Consider the following 19,255-nt stretch of genomic DNA (forward strand, 5'->3'; position numbering starts at 1 on the left):
TGTCTAGTATCTCCACCCTTTAGATGATAGGATGTGTGGGACATGGAATGTCTTCATTTATGTTTTGTTCAGTACTGAGTACATCATTAGTGCTAAACAAACACAACTAATAATTATATTACGCTCAGGGGCTGGATACTCTCTAAACAGTAAAGAACTGCAGAATGAACTAAAACTGTCACATGTATATCTGCATAGGACACTCGGAATAAACTTTAGCGGCAACTGTAAATAGTATCCCCCAAATACGTTGCAAATATGATAACAATTAGGGCCAAAATTCTCCTCCCGGCCGTAAGCCAGAGCAAATGGCATTCCACAGTAGACATCGGCATCACTTGGGGGCACAGCTACAGAATCCTCCCTCTAAGGGCTGTCGAGGCTGCAGAACACAGTATGCGAAGCTTGGGCTGGAAGATCTAGGTAGTTGCACAGTCACAACCCATGTGCCCCCCCCTACCCCCCCCCCAAATTCCTGTTCTGCACAAGGTGGATCAAGCCCCTATATAAACATATATATGAACGTGTGAGTGTACACATAGGTAATGTATAAAACACTACTAACAATGTAACTTAAGGTTTTGTATTGCTGTCCATCCCCATAGTATCTGAGCGCACCAGGAACTAATGAGATGGGTACATAACAAACATGTCTCATCTTTCGCAATGATAACCCTTGTTCATCCCATGTGCCTCACTCAGGCATTGTTTACTGTCATCCTGTGGCAGGTTTCAGAGTGGTAGCTGGGTTAGTCAGTATCAGCAAAAAGAATGAGGAGGACTTGTGGCACCTTAGAGACTAACAAATTTATTTGAGCATAAGCTTTCGTAGGCCTATTTCCCCCCCCATTGTTACTCACACCTTCTTGTCAACTGTTGGAAATGGGCCATCCTGATTATCGCTAAAAAAGGTTTTTCTCTCCTGCTGATAATAGCCCACCTTGATGGATCACTCTCGTTACAGTTGGTATGGCAACACCCATTTTTTCATGTTCTCTGTGTGTGTGTGTATATATATATATATATCGTCCTACTGTATTTTCCACCGCATGCATCCGATGAAGTGGGTTTTAGCCTACAAAAGCTTATGCTCAAATAAATTTGTTAGTCTCTAAGGTGCCACAAGTACTCCTGTTCTTTTTGTCATCCCATGCCCTGTCATGTCTGAATGTGACTGTAAGCTCCCTACAGCAGTGATCTGTCTTTTCGTTTATACACTCTATGTACTCTAGGGAGGCTGCTCTGTAAATAATAAAAACAGTTTGCCCATTACCACACATGCATCTATCCTATTTATAAGGTCTGTCTGGACTTTATTCTTTTTATGAGGTTTTGTCTCTTCCTATGTTCCTCATGGTGGATTCTAAAACCCTAATAGTCACTGTTTGGATGAGTGATGGACTGGATGGCAGAGTAGTCATGGGGCTGCCATGCAAGTTGTTTGCATGTAAAGAATCAAAACTTTTTTTTAAACTGAGAAAATAACTAGTGATCATTAACCCCTCCCCCCACAAAAATACTCCCAGCAATAGACTGAAAATGCCCAGTGAAGTCATTTTACAAAGTCGTTGCATGCTCTGAGGCTAATTTGTATTAACACTAAAAGCTTCCGTTTTATAAGCGCTAAATTCTTTCACAGCAATTTATGTAGCAACAGTGTTTTACCAGGGGATTTTAGTTTGACTTCATGGAGCTCAGTACACTCTACCGCTCCCATACTTTCTGTCTCCAAACAATGACATGTTCACCCACCATGCTATGCTGGTCAATACCAGCTGGATGGTTAGGATGTATGATGGCGTTAGTGGTTCTCCTACTGGGTTTAAAACCTCTGGATGGTTGAATCTATGTAATTGGTGAATTCACAACAATTTCATATTTCCTGCTATAAAAAGAATCCTAGTCAATTCCTACTCTGAAATGTTTTAAGGTTCTTAAAAAATGTGTGTTATTTCACCTGTTAATATAGGGGGACAGTTTATTTTGGCTAGTTCTCCTGGATTCTGCATGCCAGGTTACGAATAAAATAACGTTCAATACTCTAAACAGTCTGTGATGCAGATTCTTGTTTCGGTATAAACAGACGTATTGCATATGGCAGGTTCTTAATGCGTTCTCCAGCATTAACACCATTAGATTCACATACAATTGCCTCCTGAGGGGATTTATTTACAAATATTTTTATTACTGATTGTCATCCAAAAAATGCTACGGCAGGTAAGCCTATTTGCCTGTGATGGCCTCTGTTTCATTGGAGTTTGATCAATAACAAGAATTAAACTTGCTTTTTTGGAAAGGAAAATGAAACTACTGTATCCCAGTGGTTTCTGCACATGCCGTACATTCCTGAACACAAAGCAGGCTTTGTGTTTAAAGAATGGTACACTTACAAAGATAAGATAAAACAGGACTGGAATATAATATTCCTGGGAAATTTCAGTCCCCCAAGCAAACATGAAGTTAGCAACGTAAAGAGATTTTATGAACAGCGTGGCCAATTGCTGAGGTCCTTACCCAGACAAAACTGCATGTGTGGCTAAGGATTGAGTGAAAACTCAGGAACCAATTCTGCTCTGACTTACATCAGAGTATATGAGGATCAAGTCCACTGACAACACTCTAGGGGCTCTAAATTTACAATGGCGTGAGTTGGTGTGGAGTGTGGACCTGAGGATGGGAATTCTGAATCTAGCTCTATTTTTAAGTAAATGACTAATTTTCACTTCAGAGGGTCAGAGTGAGTCACGGATAAGACTGTGCAGTGTATTTCTTGTGGTGGCAATCAGGCTATGAGGTGCTGGTGGCTGAGGAAGATACAGCTGCACAACTTTGGATCCATCTTTACTGTGATAAAACAGTAAGTGTCAGATTCTGCTTGCCATCAGGGGCTACTCGTATGAGTCAGAGGAACAGAATTTGGCATTCAGTGCTTTGAGACCCCTTGTCTGTCTTGGGAAGGATTTGCTGAGCAGGTCCTTTCCAATATGCTGTTTAACACCAGTTCTCCCAAACCCTTGGTTTTGTCAGCCAGGTACTTGAAGCCCACATTAACTAGGCCAACCTGCCTTCTTTTAGGTAGCGTTTTGTTTCATTTCCCCTAGCAGGCTCTCTCTACAGCCAAGCCGAAAGCCTGCCTCACCCTCTTGAGCGCAGGCCAGTGCAGGAGAGTCCCAAGCAAACGAGTTCCCCCACTAAATATCTCTTAGTGGATTCTGCCATTCACTTTGCCCTCTGGAGCCCTGAGGTTTCTCCTTCTCCTGGCAAGGAGAGCGCGGGAGGGTGCTAACGGGGGGTAGATTGATCCTGGAGATAGCAGGGGGCTTCGGACTGTGTCCCGTTCCCACTGATAACCTTGAAGGGGGTGGTTGTTGCCAGGGGATGCCACCTCTACTGAGAGCTCTGAGGTAGAACTGTGAGGCAGCCTCGTGTATCTGTGGACTGCTCAGCTCCTTCATTCTCTTCTTAGCCTCGTAAGGGACTTCGAGGGAGGTCTGCCACCCACAATACATCCCATCATCATGCGGAGAACGTGTGTGTGGGGCACATAGCCATAGCACAGACAACCTCTGGGGGTTGGAGGTCATGCAGCAGTTATGGCACACAGCAAGAGAAAACCTTTGGGGGTTGGAGGTCAGATAGCAGTTACAGCACCCCTCTGCTCCTCAGAATGGGCCACATGAGCCGCCATTCAGGATCCCGTTACTCCTCATCGGCCGCATTTCTAACAATACCTGCAACTGTTAGCACTGAAAGATATATTTCTTAAAAAAAAAAAAAAAAATCAAACTTCTGCTGCTTCCTTTGCCGTTTGCTCCGCTTAGAAAATGGAAACAGATGTCTGTGTCTCGTGCAGCAGCCCAAAGCTGCAACGCCTCGGCTGTCGATGCTGTGATGGCGTGTTTAAATCCCCAAGCTACTTTCATGGAAATCAAATAAAAAAACCCACGACAATAAGTCTATTTCCTATTAAACAGAATAATTAAAACCCAACAACTTTGAAATGTGGGACTCAAACTTCCCGTACTGGCACTGTGTGCTGTGTAAATCCACACTGAAGGGTTGTTTAAAAGGTGGATTCCTGACCTGATAATTTAGGCAATTAGAGAACAAGCACTGCTCGGAGTTCACAGTTACCTTAGACCAATCCCCCGTTTTCCACTCATAACAGCTTGTGTGATCCTCGCACTCTTCCTCATCCCTTGGCCTGGTGGCTGCATCGCATTTCCCTTGAGAATTCGTGCACATTACTGTTCTCTTCTGGATTCCCCTGCCGCAATCTGCTGAGCACTGAAAAACAAGAGGCATTACTTTCAACCACTGCACAACATCACCTAGCAGAATGGGATCCCGATCCATGACCAGGGCTCCTACTCACTATGATACTACAAATGATTACCATCTTGGCTGGTTGTCATCACAGCTGCAGAAGCAGAGTCGAGGGACAAATGAAAAACAAGTTTCATGAAAAATTTTAAATATTCCAAGCTGTTTTGTCATTTTGAAGGGCTCATTTTTTTCAATTCTTTGAGCCATTTTAATAATTTCTCCCCTACCAAATTATTACAGTATCTAAAACACCACCAATATTTTTCATTTACCAAAACCATGGGAAACAAAATACAAAAATGTAATGATACTTTTGATTTTTTTTCCAGTAAATATTTGAAAAAAAAAGGCAAGGAATCTGACAATATTTTGTGGAAAAACGTTTCCGAAAAACAGCAATTTTGCAACCAAAAAAACCTTTTATTTTAAAAATTTCAGCCAGTTCTAAACAGGAGTCAGTATTGGATGTGTGGAATTTTTAACCCCTTTATTTAAGAGATTACTATCAATACTGAAAAAGGACAAATACACCAGAGTACACACAGGGAAGCTTCTGCATCCTTTGATTTTGCATGACTATGCAATGAAGCATTCTAAATATCACAGTGGCACCAACTCCATCCCTTGGATGCACACTGGAATTTGCAAGGTCTTGTGGTATACCAGCTCACGAAATCCTGCAGCAAGGTCTTCTGCAATGCAGATAATGTGTACCCAGCACTGTATCTTTGATTCTGCACAGCGTTCTTTCTCATAATTATGTTGAGAGCAAATGACAAACACATGCACATTCTTTTCTATTTGTTTAATAATGCTTTCCATCATAGGTTATGGCAATGCATGCAATCATACAGTACACATAACCCAAGGGTGATATTATGCCAATGTATTTCCATTCACCCTCCTCGACCCCACAGTTTGCGATCAGTTCAAAACTACATCCAGCAAACTATGGCTAGACACACACACACCCCTGAGTCATCAGCAGGGCTCAAAGACGGGCTCTTCAGCAATAAGAGCACAGGCCTCTCCCACTGGTGATAAGGGGTATATTCTTTAGCTCTGAGAAAGCAGCAGACAGTTATAGTTGCTGGGAGCAACCACTAGAGGAGACAGGATTACAAGTACCAGGACAACGTAATCCACATGCATGTGAGTGGGCACTAAAGGTCCTTGAGTTCTGTGGAAGTGGATTCTGCCAGGGCTGCTATGGACACAGGGATATCTGAGCATCATTTTGCTACTCAAGTTGAAGGAATGTTGGAATTTTTGTTTTGATTTGTCAGAGAGTTTGCTGGGACCTCACAGCCCCCTCTGGGGCCCACCCTGGATGGTGTCACAATCCCAAGACTGAGAAACACTGCTTTAAATCATCACTTTTGCAACAAAGGGATATTGGAACTAGTGGCATTGTCAAACCCATCTAAATTGCACCAATGTACAGCAGCACATATGTTCTTCCTACACCCCACTTTTCTGCCAGTGCAGTGTTTACAAGCCAGTTTTCATGGAAAGCCCGCTGGGGACAGGTGGGTGGAAAAACGATATACATACCAACTGAGATGATAACTAACCCTCTCTTGAGCGTCAAGTTCTCCCCCTCAGGGATCAGTGAGGAAAAGAGAGTTGACTTGACACTGAATAAATAGTGGAGATATGAAATACCTTGTGAGGTCTTTTGAGTATATTCCAAGATGCTTCTCCATTCAGGGGGTCTATGCTGGAAACAAGCATCAGCTTGATATGTTACATCAAATGGACAAATCTCAGCATGCCCATCTGTCTTAAAAATACAATCCAGGCAGTTTTGACCTGCTGGCCTTGTTAAGGACATGAATGACAAGTGTTTATGAGCTGGCAAGCTAACAGACATGCCTTTAAATACTTCACAGCAACTACAAAGTCACTTCTTTAAAATCTGGGAAGCTGTCCACTTAATTTACTGTGTGCTGCTCATTGCGTGACCTCCTTGTGGAAGTTACATCTTTATAATGAACACGATCACAGGATTCCACAAGCTACTGGGACGAATTCCTTCAGGCTACAGAGAGAACTCTGTAAACTGCCATGTCAGACTCTTTAAAGCTCTTATCAACTTCCCTGAGATCTCAAGCTGTATTTCTCTAGGCTGTACCCACAAGCAATGGATTGCTCCATTTGGTGCAGAAGTTCCTGAACTATCAAGCAGTGTTCCTGACTGTGGTGTAAGATTTCAGAAGGTGACAGGATGAACTGCTCAAGTGTGCTTGGTCTCATCATGTTGTTTGTAACCCCCTGAATTATCCAATTTGCTAAAAGTGAGGAAAGCTAAAGTAGGAGTATTTTTCACATCAAAATCTCTCAGTGGATTTACAAACATTTTGGAAAAACAAGCATTCATTTGCATGAGCCTTTACGTCCTTCACAAATTTACACCACATTTGCTTTCCTATAGGTGACAAAACAGTGTTTTAAAAAAAGGTTCCAGTCTGTGATCAGAGTGTCTGCAGTGGTGACATATCAACCGCTTCTTTAACAAGTTCATTGCTCTGCTCAACTGCTCTGACCATTAAGAACATTTTTTAGTACATGGGTTTTACAAAGATTCTACAGAAAACATTTGCAATTGATGAATGTCCAGATTACACCAGATGGCCTGACACAGCTTTACTTTATTAACAAACCACCTGACCAAACCTCAAAAGGTTTTATAAAGAATTGAGACAAAAGCCAAGAGACAACTCCATCAACAAGCCGTTGTGAGGACCCTGGTCTCACACCCTAGCTGACTGGATTCCCAGGAAGCAGCCTTGGTCATCATGTCACACCAGCTTATTCAATTACCAGGGAATTCACAGACTTGGATGGGCCAGCTTCCAGGGTTCCAGGATCTCCTTCCTGATTGGCTACATGATCTTGAACCTGATTGGCTGGTGGCCATATATAAACTTCCCGCTTTCTTTCTGGCCTTGTCTGAGCAACAAGCCTTTGCCTGCTAGCTGCTGTTTGGATGCCGCTTGACTCTGCCTTGCCGTCCCATCAGATCCTGAATTACTATCTCACCAGATCTCACTACCTGCCTCTCTGTGTCTTCTCCCTGAATTGGATCTGCTGGCTATTGGACCACTTGTGTGAATTTTGACCACTTATCTGGACGGCACTTTGGCCTACCTGATCCCTGAGCATTACACATGTCATTATGGGCCTCTTGGTAGAAGCAAATCAGCATATTTTTCTTCAGATTCTTTCCCAACTCCTGAACAGTAGAAACTTTCACCTTTTGTAACTATTCTCTATGTTTGGTCATTAAAAATGGGTCAAGCAATACTTTACCCAAATATTCCAAGCATTTGGCATTAAAAAGGGAACTTATTTTTTTCCACACACCGAAGACTGTCTTGGATTTAGCCTTGAGAATGTACTTTTTCATTGGAGACCAGACCTCAACTTGCACTTTATTCAATTTTCTTTCTTTGTAGCCAAAAAAAAAAAATCATGTGAAAATTGGTTTATAAAATATCACCATTGTGATATTGTGGTTTTTTTCCCCACAACCTTAGTTTCAAATGTTAAGGAGTTAATTGATTTCCAGCCAAGAAAGGTTTATGGGTATAAAATGTGCTCAGACTGACACAATGTGAAATTGTCTTTCCTGAGTCAAAATGGACCATATGATCGCAAAAACATGTCTTGAAAAAGAACTAACTTCAAAAACCAACTGGTTGGCAATGATTAATGTAGATCCCAAAACTTTGGAGAAATGTATTACAGGAAAAATAAATCTCTCACTTTCAGATAATTTAAAAAATACACAAAAAGAAAAGGAGGACTTGTGGCACCTTAGAGACTAACAAATTTATTTGAGCATAAGCTTTCGTGAGCTACAGCTCACCTCATTAGATCATCCGATGAAGTGAGCTGTAGCTCACGTAAGCTTATGCTCAAATAAATTTGTTAGTCTCTAAGGTGAAGTGAGCTGTAGCTCACGATAACCTATGCTCAAATAAATTTGTTAGTCTCTAAGGTGCCACAAGTACGCCTTTTCTTTTTTGCGAATACAGACTAACACGGCTGCTACTCTGAAACCTGTCCTTAAAAATACACGTTTGTCATGAAACTGTTTAGTTGACTTTTGCTCTCATGAATCCCTTATGTAGCTCAAATTACAGTCATTTAACAAAAGCAAGATGCAAACACTGTTCTAATTGGGAAATGGATTGGTGACAAAAGACCACACACAACCAGTTAAAGAGCTTTGCCCATCTGAAATAGGTGAGAGTTTCAGGAAGCCACAGTGACAAGAGTACCATCATAAACAAGCATTTCTTCAATGCAGCAGACCTAGAAAGAGGCGTCCCATCAGAAATAAAAAGAAGGGATAATCTGAAATGATGATGTATAAAGGGCTATAAAACATTCCAAAATCCCAGAACTTTGCTTCCTCCATTTGGGAATGGGAAAAAGATGAAAAGATTTGGAAGAAAAAGAGTTTCAAGCACTAACGAATGTATATAGTGTCCTGCTGAATGGTAAAATAATATACTGTCCTGGAACTTTAGAATATTACCGCTTGTACTGGAGATTTCCTGACTACAATTAAATAGCACTTAGTCCCTGTTAAAAAACACCATCTGTCCCTGCAATGCAGCTGGGATCCTGAAGTTCTAGGAGCGTAAACACTCCTAGTTACCCAAAGTTATCTGATATTGTACTAAAAAAAGTAAACAGTAAAAAACAGGGAGAGATAAAAAGCATCCTCTTGTCCATAGGCTGGCCCTGCCCTGTAATACAGCCATTCTGGAGTTATGCCTGTGAAACCACAAGTGCAATGCCGAAGGGGAAATGGACTTTTTAATCAAGATGAGTCTAGCAGGTATTATGTCAACACTAACATTGAAGTCATGTTGGGAGTGTTAATGATGGCCAAGAAACACATCCCGGCCAGCTTGGCTGGGATCTTATTGGAGAGAATTAGATGACGAAGCAAATTACCATGCACCCTTTGCAGGCCAGAGATTAGTTTAAAGGATACTGGCAAACAACTAACTCAACAAAAATATAAGCCTGTATCTCTTGTAGATGTCTGTGCCAGTGAATGATGAGTGGCCACACTGCAGCCACTAGCCCAGCAGCCTCTCCTCCGTTCTCAATCCTGAAAACCTATCGACTGTTAGGTTTCCTTTATATGGTATTTCAATCATAGCAGACTTTATTAAAGAGGGCAGAGTCAGCACTTAGTGCAATAAACAAATGCCATCATAACAGCCATGTCACACTGTGTTTGCTCTGTGCCAGGCAAATGCTGCATGCACACATCACAATTATTGTACATGGATACAGATAGAAGACTAAATGCTCGAAAACGGGTGCACACAAATCTGCAGGTGCAATTTCAGAAATTGGATTGAGGCCCATTTGAAAACGTGGCCCTCTAGGCTAGAGCATATCCTGCTACTGATCTGGACACGAACCCCAACTACTATGAGTAGAGATCTGCCACAATATGAAGCCATGCTATCAATGCCACTGTCTGATATATTCGAAATCAATACAGGATTGTCAAACCTCTTCTTTGATATCCCGAATTCAAAAATAATCACATCCTAAATGTATCTCTCAGGGTACATCGATACAGCAAATGAAGGTATGAGCAGGCAGGCCTCCCTGCACTACCTTTTAATCTAGCCAGTGCAGGTTATGGCGGCATGGACTGCAGGGCAAGCTAGCAACCCCTGTATATATCCAGGGTCCCTGGAGGGCTTGCACTGGAGTTGTTTAGGATTATTTTAATTATGAAAATATTGTTTCTGTTCTTCCTTCATTGCTAATGTTGCAAAGCTTGTTATTTTGCTATTGAATTCTAAGGGATAGTTGGGGATTTTATTGGACATGTCAGTTCTTTTCTATGTCTATTCTCCTTAAAGGCTGCAGCATCAATGGTGGTTTTTACTACTTCATAACATATGGCCCAGCCTAATTCCTATAAATTCATGTGTAAAACAAGAGGTCAATATTTCTAGTACAGAAATGGGATTTCCTTATGTGCTAATTAGATTTTTTTTGGTCACGCTTTATAATAAGGGCACATTTATAAATAGTTTATACTATGCTGATAAATGATTAATAGACATTTTAGTACAAGGCTAAGTAATTGCTCTACAAGATTGTTAGACTCTGACAGGTCAGTAGGGTGCTTGTAACCATGGCTTATTACCACCTATAGCACATACTACTCATGTCTATAACATGCTTGTAACATATATTAATAATGTATTAACCATTTACAAACTCTTTATAAATGCACCAGTTTTTCATGTTTATAGGATCATACAAGGTAGAATCAGAAAAGTCTCAAAGATCGAGTGATCCAGGGCATCCTGCAACATAGAACTCCTCGACAGGGCACTTATCAGATATTAATTTCAAAGACACTTGATCCGAGTAAAAGGCTTGCTGTGCTGGTTGAACTCCTCATCACAGGTCACTGAAATGCTTCTCCTCGGTGCCCTTGAGTGCAGATTGGAAAGATACACATAATACAGCTGGGTTTTTATAACCTACCTCAGTAATTCACTGGTATGGAAAACACTGCTCAGAACTATACAGCTCTTCTGCATTTGTAATCATACTGATTGGTCATGGTCCTGCAAGGTGCTGGGCACTCTGGCCTCTATCCAGTACTTAACTTTAAGGGTTTTACTGGATCAGGGCCAGAGCACTCGGCACCCTCGGGATCAAGCCCAAGAGATTTTAGAGAGAGTTCTGGTTTCCCCCTCAAACCAAATTCTTACCTTTGACCATTCTGAAGCCTCCCAGATGGAAAGGCAGTCCTGGCCTTCACAGCTTTGTATTGGCGTGGGTTTGTTGCCCAGGCAGTAGAGGTCTCTGGTGTTAACGTAGGTGCCGTTCTGCAACTGATAAACACAAGTCACTTCCCGGTACTGGATGCCTTTCTCACAGGTGGCAGAGCAAGAACTCCAGTGGCCTGTCACCCACCTATTAAGAAAACAAAGAAGAAACATAAAAAAAGACAGGGTGGAATCCAGTGCCGTGTTTATCCCTTGGGAACGCTGAGAAACAAACCTCCCGTTCTGAGCCTGCGAATTTTGTATTGGCTTGTGTGAAATAGACGCATAATGATCACGTACCTTCTTGGGTTGAATTGTGTGGAGATTGGAAAGCGCCTTACAGGCCAGTGATACTAATTTACTCAGGATCACATTGGAGATAATGTGTGACTTGTCTGAGAAACTCCCTTTGCTCTGGCTAGGGGAAGGCTACAGGGCTCCCTTGCAAATAACACTGCTCTAGAACAGCACTCAAGCCAACAGTTGGTGTAACTGGGTCACTTCTAGCTCATCTTTTCCATTTGATGTAAATATTCCGCTGTCCATCGCTCTGTGGCTGGCTGGAGGTTTAATAAGGGCACTCTCTCTGTTTTGAGGTTCAAGGCACAAGGTGATCCTTAAAAATGGTGGCTAAATGACAAGATTCCTCTTATTGGCAAATCCAACCTTAACCAAATGGCCAACGTTCAAGCTGTCTTTAAAAATACAAGATGATACTTCTAAAAGGGCTCCCATGGTATTGATTTAAAGCACCCATCTGTGGTTTGAATGTTCCAGTTTGGATGATTTTGCTCCTTTTCGTCCTTTCATTTTCTGTCTGGAAAGAATCTGGTTTAGAAGGTGGGCAGGAGGGATGCTTTTTACAATACCTACATAGCATCCATCTTATGGCTTCCTGCAATCTGTCAATGAGGAAGATGTTCTCTGTAATTACGGGAATTCCTGGACGAAGTGAAGGACTGGAACAATAGCTCTGTGTGCGTGCACAGGAAGGCAATCCTCTCTGCTCCTCTGGGAAGTCGGCCTTCTGGGTTATTATTTCGGACTGTCATCTAGATTAGCATCCTTAATCAAATGAATCTTTTCCTTGTCACCTGATCCTGAGTTACTTAATACTGGAAGTGGCACAGATAAGTAAGATGCTTTCTCAAAGGCAAAAATCTGCTTGAAAGAAAGGATTTATTTTTGCTGAAAGCCCAGGAAGGGAAGCACAGGTGCCTAATTAAGAGCAACACTTGAAAAAAGGCTGTTGAAAGGTTTGCATCTCCTAAAGGAATTAACTATCAAAAAATACAAATGTTTCTGGGGGTGGGGGTGGGGGTGGGGGAAGGGTCAGCCCACAAAATGTAAAACTATAATTGTCGTGTGTATTTGTCATTAATTCATTTGCAATCTGTTACCATTGCTAACATGGTGGTATTGTGCTGATGATCGTCTTTGAGGCTAAGGCAGAAGCCAGCTGGTTTGAGAAGGACAACATGCGATGGGCTACATGGTCACAGATTTGCCAGCTGTCCTACGCACAACAGTGGCATACATTTTTTGTGTGTATAAGCAATTGACACATTCATTAATTCTGGTGGCTACAACAGCTAGGGAGACACTGAAAGTGCGTTTTTTTTTTTTTTTTTTTGAGGCGAGGGGAGTAGTTTGGTGCATCTCAGCATCTGACTGCTTGGTATTTTGGTTATGGAATGGGATAATGCCGACTGTGTAATTAATACTGAGACAGAAGGACCGACACATCCAGCCTATCAGGGGAGGATCCAATGTCCACTGAAGAAAACAAAGAAGTCTCCCATTGACTTCAAGTGAGCTGGGTTGGGTCCTCTCTGAGCAGAATGTGAATGTGGCCTGTCCGGTCACAGGAGCTGTTCACTAAAGGGATGGGTGGAAAGGAAGTGATTTGCTTTATTCATTTAAAGTAGCCACAGAATTGGGAATGGCTGCACTGAATATTCACAGCAGCACTGCAGTCTCTCCATGATCTATAGCTACTGGCAAAGGAAGACAAAAAAGAGATTGACAGCCAAGGAGAAAGCCAAAGATAAAAATACATTCTTGGCAGAAGCTGCTCTGAACTGCTTTCATTTTAGGATGGGTAGCATGTGTCCTGCCAGGTACTCCTGAAATGCCTTAAACAGTCAGATTATGACCTTCCTTTAAGGAAGGGAAAGGAGTTCCTATCTGTGTTTTCCCTTGCTCTGACAAGAAGTTGAAAGTGCCTCATTTCATTCCTGTTCAGTGGATTCGTTAGGCACCGTTCTAACAGAGACGTAACAGTGAGTGATAGGAAAGAATAAATGTCATGAATATAAGATGAATGATCACATAGGACCGATCCAAAGCCCACTGAAGTCAACAGAAAACCTTTGGAATCAGGTCCTTTCATACATTTAATATTTCAAATGTGGTTCCTGGGCAAAGAGAGATTTCCAGTGTCTCTCTACGAGTGGCATACAAGTGCAGTTACAGATCTGCCATGGTACATCACTGAACCACAGAGTCTAGGGCCTTGTCAGGTCGCTAAAAAGAGGAGCAAAGCTATGTCCTAGCAGTTCTCTGAAATCCGAACATGAAAAGCAAGTAACAAGGTGTCAGCCAAGAAAAATGGGGTTTCCTTTGACACGGAAAATTCTATCAATCACAGAAAGGCAGAGCCTAAGAGAATAGTTACAGTTTCCAGGGGATGGGAGGCACCTCCTTCAAGGTAACGAGTAACTTTCTCAGAGGCACCTCTAGAGAAGTCATCCCTTCCATTGCATGCTCAGTTTGCTCTGAATAGGCCATGAATACAGCTGATGCCTACAGCTCTGCAAAAAGCTTGGCACAGAAAGTGAAACTGTCAAATTCAGATTTTTTTTTGCTAATTTCAAGGGAAAGCGAAAAATCATGTTTTTCTTTTTGTTATTTTGGCCCATGTGATTTCATTGTCACTTTGGCCACAAACACCTTGGAAAGTAAAACCAGGAGATTTTGCCCAGCTTGTTACAGCGGGCAACGAAGCCACATCCCTATCAGTTTGTCTTTCACCTCAGTACCTGCCGGCATATTCTTTTCCTTCATGCAGTGGTTGCCATTCAACAGTGAGCCCCTGACAGACTGCCCACGCAGTGATATCGAAGACAACAATCACCAATGCACTGCTCTGTGGCACAAAGGCGCTGGAAAAGCCTGGCACTTATTCCAAATGGAAAATTCCCTCTGCACCACATCCTGCTCAAGGGGATGTGATTCTAACATCTCTATGTCCCACCCCTTCTCTGGTAGCCAGGTATAAGTTAGAGCTACCTTAGGGTCACTAACTTACACTGTGAGCTGAATTACTCTTTAACAGAGTCACAGAGCTGGTATAAAGCCACCTTTGTCCCCCAACTCAGGTCCTGCACTCAGTTTGGCACAGCTGCCCCAGACCTGAGAATGAGGCTCATGACTGGAGTCAAAACTACTTGAGAACAAGCAGAGTTCTTGTAGCTCTCTCTCAAAGCTAATTCTTCCCTTACTCCAAAACAGTACAGCAGATATTAGGCAAACAAATGTCCATTTGCAAACCAAGCTCTGCCAGTAACACCAAGCACTTTTACAGTATCCAAAGATAAAGGTTTACTTTTAAAGATTGAAAAGATAAAAATTGCAGCAACAAATTGAACTGTACATTCTGGGTCCAAAAGTGCAAACAAATTCCCAACTGGATATGAACGTCATAACAGTGCCATTGACCAATACATTTCAACTCACCATTTCACCACAGTCTATTTTTATGACTACTTCAGTAACTTTATTATATGTTTCCTCTTTTTTAAAGAAAATTAAAAGCATAAATAGGTTGCATAATTTTATAATAATAATTATAGTACTTCCCACCTCTACAGCACTTCGTCTCCAAGGATCTCAAATTAATTAAGCCTCACTTTCCCCGTCACCCTTTTGTGATCCTGGGAAGAATCTGCACTGCCATTCTGCAGATGGAGAAACTGAGGCACAGATGGTTGAAGTGACTTGGAAACATAATTCACATCTCTTGATGTTCAGTCCTGAGCTTTAGGAAAAACTCCATTGTATCAGCCGTAATCAATCATATTCAAAACAAAGAATGAAACAAGCGTAAGTCTTATCCTACAATTTCTTTTCTGGGGGGCTCTTGATTCTGCAACAATTTACATGAGTGTTTAACTTTACACACTGAACGCAAAGGGACTATTCAGTGAGCCAAGTCAAGTGTGAGCTAGTCTTTGCAGGATCCTGGCCTAAATTAATACCATCTTTGCAGGCTAGAACTCCAAGTAGTATTTCCCTTTCCAGCGTTTGCAATGGGTTTGAGAGCCAAAATGGAAATGCTGCTAGTAATTAAGATGAGAGATTTCTTATCAATTAAAAGGCTTATAAATAATGAATCATACAGCGTCAATGATCAGAGTCCTCAAGGCATAGTGCCTTAATAGGTAAGGAACAAGCCCTCTGTGCGCTTTAAAATATAGTTTAACTCTCAGCAAACAAGTAACAGTCGCTGCATGGGTGATTATTAGAGCAAGATGAGCAAGGATCATCTATCACAGCCTTCATGAAACATGCTGATTTTTTGACAAATTGCTTTGAATCCTTGATGTTGTTGAAAGATGGGCCATATTCTCTGCTGGTGTAAACCGGTGCCACCCACTTCAATGGAGCTGTGTCAGTCAGCAGGTTTGGCCCATTTGATCTCAATAATCCAGCTGAGTATCGGTGTGTGACATTTGAGCAGAAGCAGGAGAAGCTGGGTGAAATTCTGGGTGCTTTAGTTTTATAAAATTCCTTCTCCCATGATCTAAAAATCAACATCCCAGTCTCTAGGGAGGGGAAGAGGGAATGCTATAAGTAGTGCAGAGGGAAACAGTCAGTTGAAACTGATAGTATGAATTGTACTTGAGGGCAGAAATGGCTTCAAACCTGGGCCTCTTACACCCATCCTGACACTGCTGCCATCAGCACCAACTGGTACAAATACTGAAATGAACGAATACTGCACGGCTGAGGTTTCAGCATCCATCTTGTTCTAGCCACAGTGTGAACTGGGCCAGAGCCAGGAAGTTTGGATCTGGATTCAAACATCTCCAAAGTTCAGAGACGGTTGGACTGAGGGTTTTGGTTTGGCCCCATTTTAGAGCCAGGGGCTAGTTTTAAAGTTTGAATAATAGTAATGGGGGAGATATTAAAAGGCACAAAGGGATGTAAAGATGCAATTTCCATTGAAAGTCTATGGGTAGTTGGATGCCTAACTTCCTTTGCGACTATAAAGATCTCCTCCAATGATTTCACTTAGCACTTACCCATTGCTTTTCATCTGAAGGTCCCAGAGTGCTTCCCTAAAAAAGTGGGCTAATATCTTGACTTCCCTTTTAAATGTGGGGAAACTGAAGTGAGATGAAGAGACTTGCTCAGCATCATGCAGCAAGTCAGTGCCAAACCCAGGCACCAAAAATTGGCTCTGGGTAGGTTTAAAAAATCAGTTTCTGTGAGATTTGTTGCAGAGTAGGGTACCACTCAGTATACGTAGAGGTGGCAGAACTGATCCCTTTGAATGCAAAATCCTATGACTAAACTCAACACTATGCAGACTGCTCAATAATAAGGAATAATACCCTAGCTCTAATCTAGCACTTTTCATCCATAGATTTCAAAGTGCTTTACCAAGGAGGTAGGTATCATTATCCCCACTGTACAGGAAAACTAGGAACAGGGAGAGAAGCAACATGCCCAAGATCATCCAGAAAGGAGTGGCAGAATCAGGGGACATTGACGGCCCTAATCCTATGAAATTTTTTTTCACTAAAAGAGCCAATGTGCCAGCCATGCGCTCCAGGCCCAGCATATGTAGTGACTATCTGCAATAGAAGACATTTCTTGGGACACATCCATAAAATCTGGGAAGCAGCACAATCCAGAGATACAGCATGTAATTAATCCTGGTATTTAGTCAAACAAGCATCAGATCCCTATAAAAAGTTACACTGGGTAAACGTATGATAAAATATTCACGTCCTTCCTTTCACTTTAGAGAACAATTAAAACATCCTGATGCAACAAAGCCAAAACAGATGCCCAGCAGATGTTCTTTCTGCAAACCCAGTGAGAGCCATGAAGAAACAACAATTAGTTTAAAATATGGTTCTCAGCAAATTATGTGCCCGAGATTTTTAGCTGCTTTGTTTCTACATTTATTGTGGTGCCAAAGCTAGGGATTCTGGTTCAACAAGACTGGTATGTTTAGAATCCTTGGACTGCAGTGTAAACCATGTTCTGGGTTCAATTCGTGCAAACTCTGGCCGGAAAATGGATTGATGATTTCTGCTGCAAATTCATTAGCGACTAAAATTTATGGGCCAAATTCCAACACGGTGAAAGCAGGTGCATCTCCACTGAAATCAATGGAGCTGCACCCACTCCCACCAGCTCTGAATCTGGTTCCTTATCTCTAAACAGTTGAAAAAAAGATGGAGTTTTACTTCTGATTTTTCTAGGCATAAGAGGTACCGATATAGTGTGCCAAAACAGAGAAAACTATGAGATTTCACACACGTAAATTGCCAGAGGAAAACAGGTTAATGGTCCTGCTAAATGATTATTCTTTTGTTGTATGCTTGCTTAGATACTTTGCAGTATTCCTCCATTAATGCCTAAAACTCCGTTATCAGCTAATAACCTACTTCCTTTAGCCTGTACTTCCATAAATCACCATTGTTCCTTCATAATGATGTTGTGAGGCTTAACTCTATGAGGTTTCCAAAGCACTTTATGATTCTTAGAGGCTCTAAATAAATGTGAAGTATCATATGGACAAAACCAGCATCTGCATGCACGCTAGGTTTGGTAAAATTAGAAGGGTTATCAAAACCTGTGCTTTAGGGCATAAACTTGGGTCAGGAAGACATTTCTCCCATGGAAAATTAGTGGTAGGTGCATTATGCTGGTTTTATGCCTTCCTTTGTAGTATTTTGCATTGGGCACTGTCAGAAATAGGATACTAGAACTGAAGAACCACTGTTCTGTTTTAATATGACAAGTCCTAGAGTAGCTTCCTTTGACATCTCTCTTTACATAAGCTTGCTAGTTCTTCATCCTCTATAGAGGAGTTTTTATTTAAATCTTACATCCACCTCACAGTCACTGGCTAATGGATGCACATCTATGGCTCCTTTTTGGGTTTAGAGATTCCAGACTGAACTGGTTAATTGATCATATTGAAAATATCACTGTTAGGCACCAATTTTGCAGTAAGATCCTTTTTAGAGTTTTGAGGGAGGTTACAAAAGGAGCTCCTGTAACAAAAACCCCAGGAGTAATGTTTGCAATATTGACAAGTCCCTTAAAAATCAGTCATCCAGCATCATTTCTAGTGCTTGCAAGACAGCAAACTGAGAGCATCCGGAGTCAAACACCATGGCTACTGATGGGAGCAAGAGCGGAAATTACGCAGGATTCTATCCTCGTTGATAAGATAGTTGATTAAATATGCTGCTGCTAGTTTCGTACTTGTTAAAGGAACATGCAGGACTACATTAGCGTCATTATCAGCAGCAACAGACTGCCCGATAAGTAACGTGTATGTCTGCAACCAAAAAATGTGATGCACAACATTCCTGGACGGTTACTATTAAGTTGTAAACCAGACAGGTTTCCTTTGCTAGTCATTAGACACAATGTACACGCCTGTATGCACCTTGAGACTGAGCCTCTCTTTTTTTTTTTTTTTTAAATTTAGGCATTTGCTTATGTCAACATAAAAAATAATTCGGCTGCTCTAACTTCAAACAATCAGGTAAGCCCTATCTTATTAAGTAAGCCAGCTGTGTATAGCATATATAGCATTTGGCTCCCAGTCATGTTATAAGCCTGTAACATGATCTCAGGGATTGTTGACATGGCAGCCCTTTTATATTCGTGTTTTTTCCTCCCAGGTGAAAACATTATCTTCAGTTAAAAATCTGAGTGCTGCAGACAGTCACTTGAGAGCCTCTCTTCTGTTTCCAATAAGGGCTGAATTATTTATGTGACAGGAACTCATCTCTCTCACAATCCTAGGGATGATTTTGTCTATGGGACTTTTTGTGAAGAGTACCGTGCAG

At 41.7% G+C, this 19,255-nt stretch overlaps 1 protein-coding gene across 2 annotated transcripts in view; it reads right to left on the reverse strand.

Moving 5' to 3' along the window:
• Positions 1 to 19,255, reverse strand: part of ADAMTS17 (ADAM metallopeptidase with thrombospondin type 1 motif 17) — a 251,727-nt gene that overhangs the window by 19,762 nt on the left and 212,710 nt on the right. For both annotated transcript variants that reach the window (XM_048867620.2, XM_048867619.2), the window contains 2 exons: positions 11,097 to 11,301; positions 4,135 to 4,287 (listed from right to left, as the gene is read on the reverse strand). In XM_048867620.2, coding sequence (XP_048723577.1) covers positions 4,135 to 4,287; positions 11,097 to 11,301 — 358 coding nt within the window. The remainder of the gene's footprint in view (positions 1 to 4,134; positions 4,288 to 11,096; positions 11,302 to 19,255) is intronic.

This window comes from Caretta caretta, chromosome 10, assembly GCF_965140235.1.
Source record: "Caretta caretta isolate rCarCar2 chromosome 10, rCarCar1.hap1, whole genome shotgun sequence".
Classification (NCBI taxonomy): domain Eukaryota; kingdom Metazoa; phylum Chordata; order Testudines; family Cheloniidae; genus Caretta; species Caretta caretta.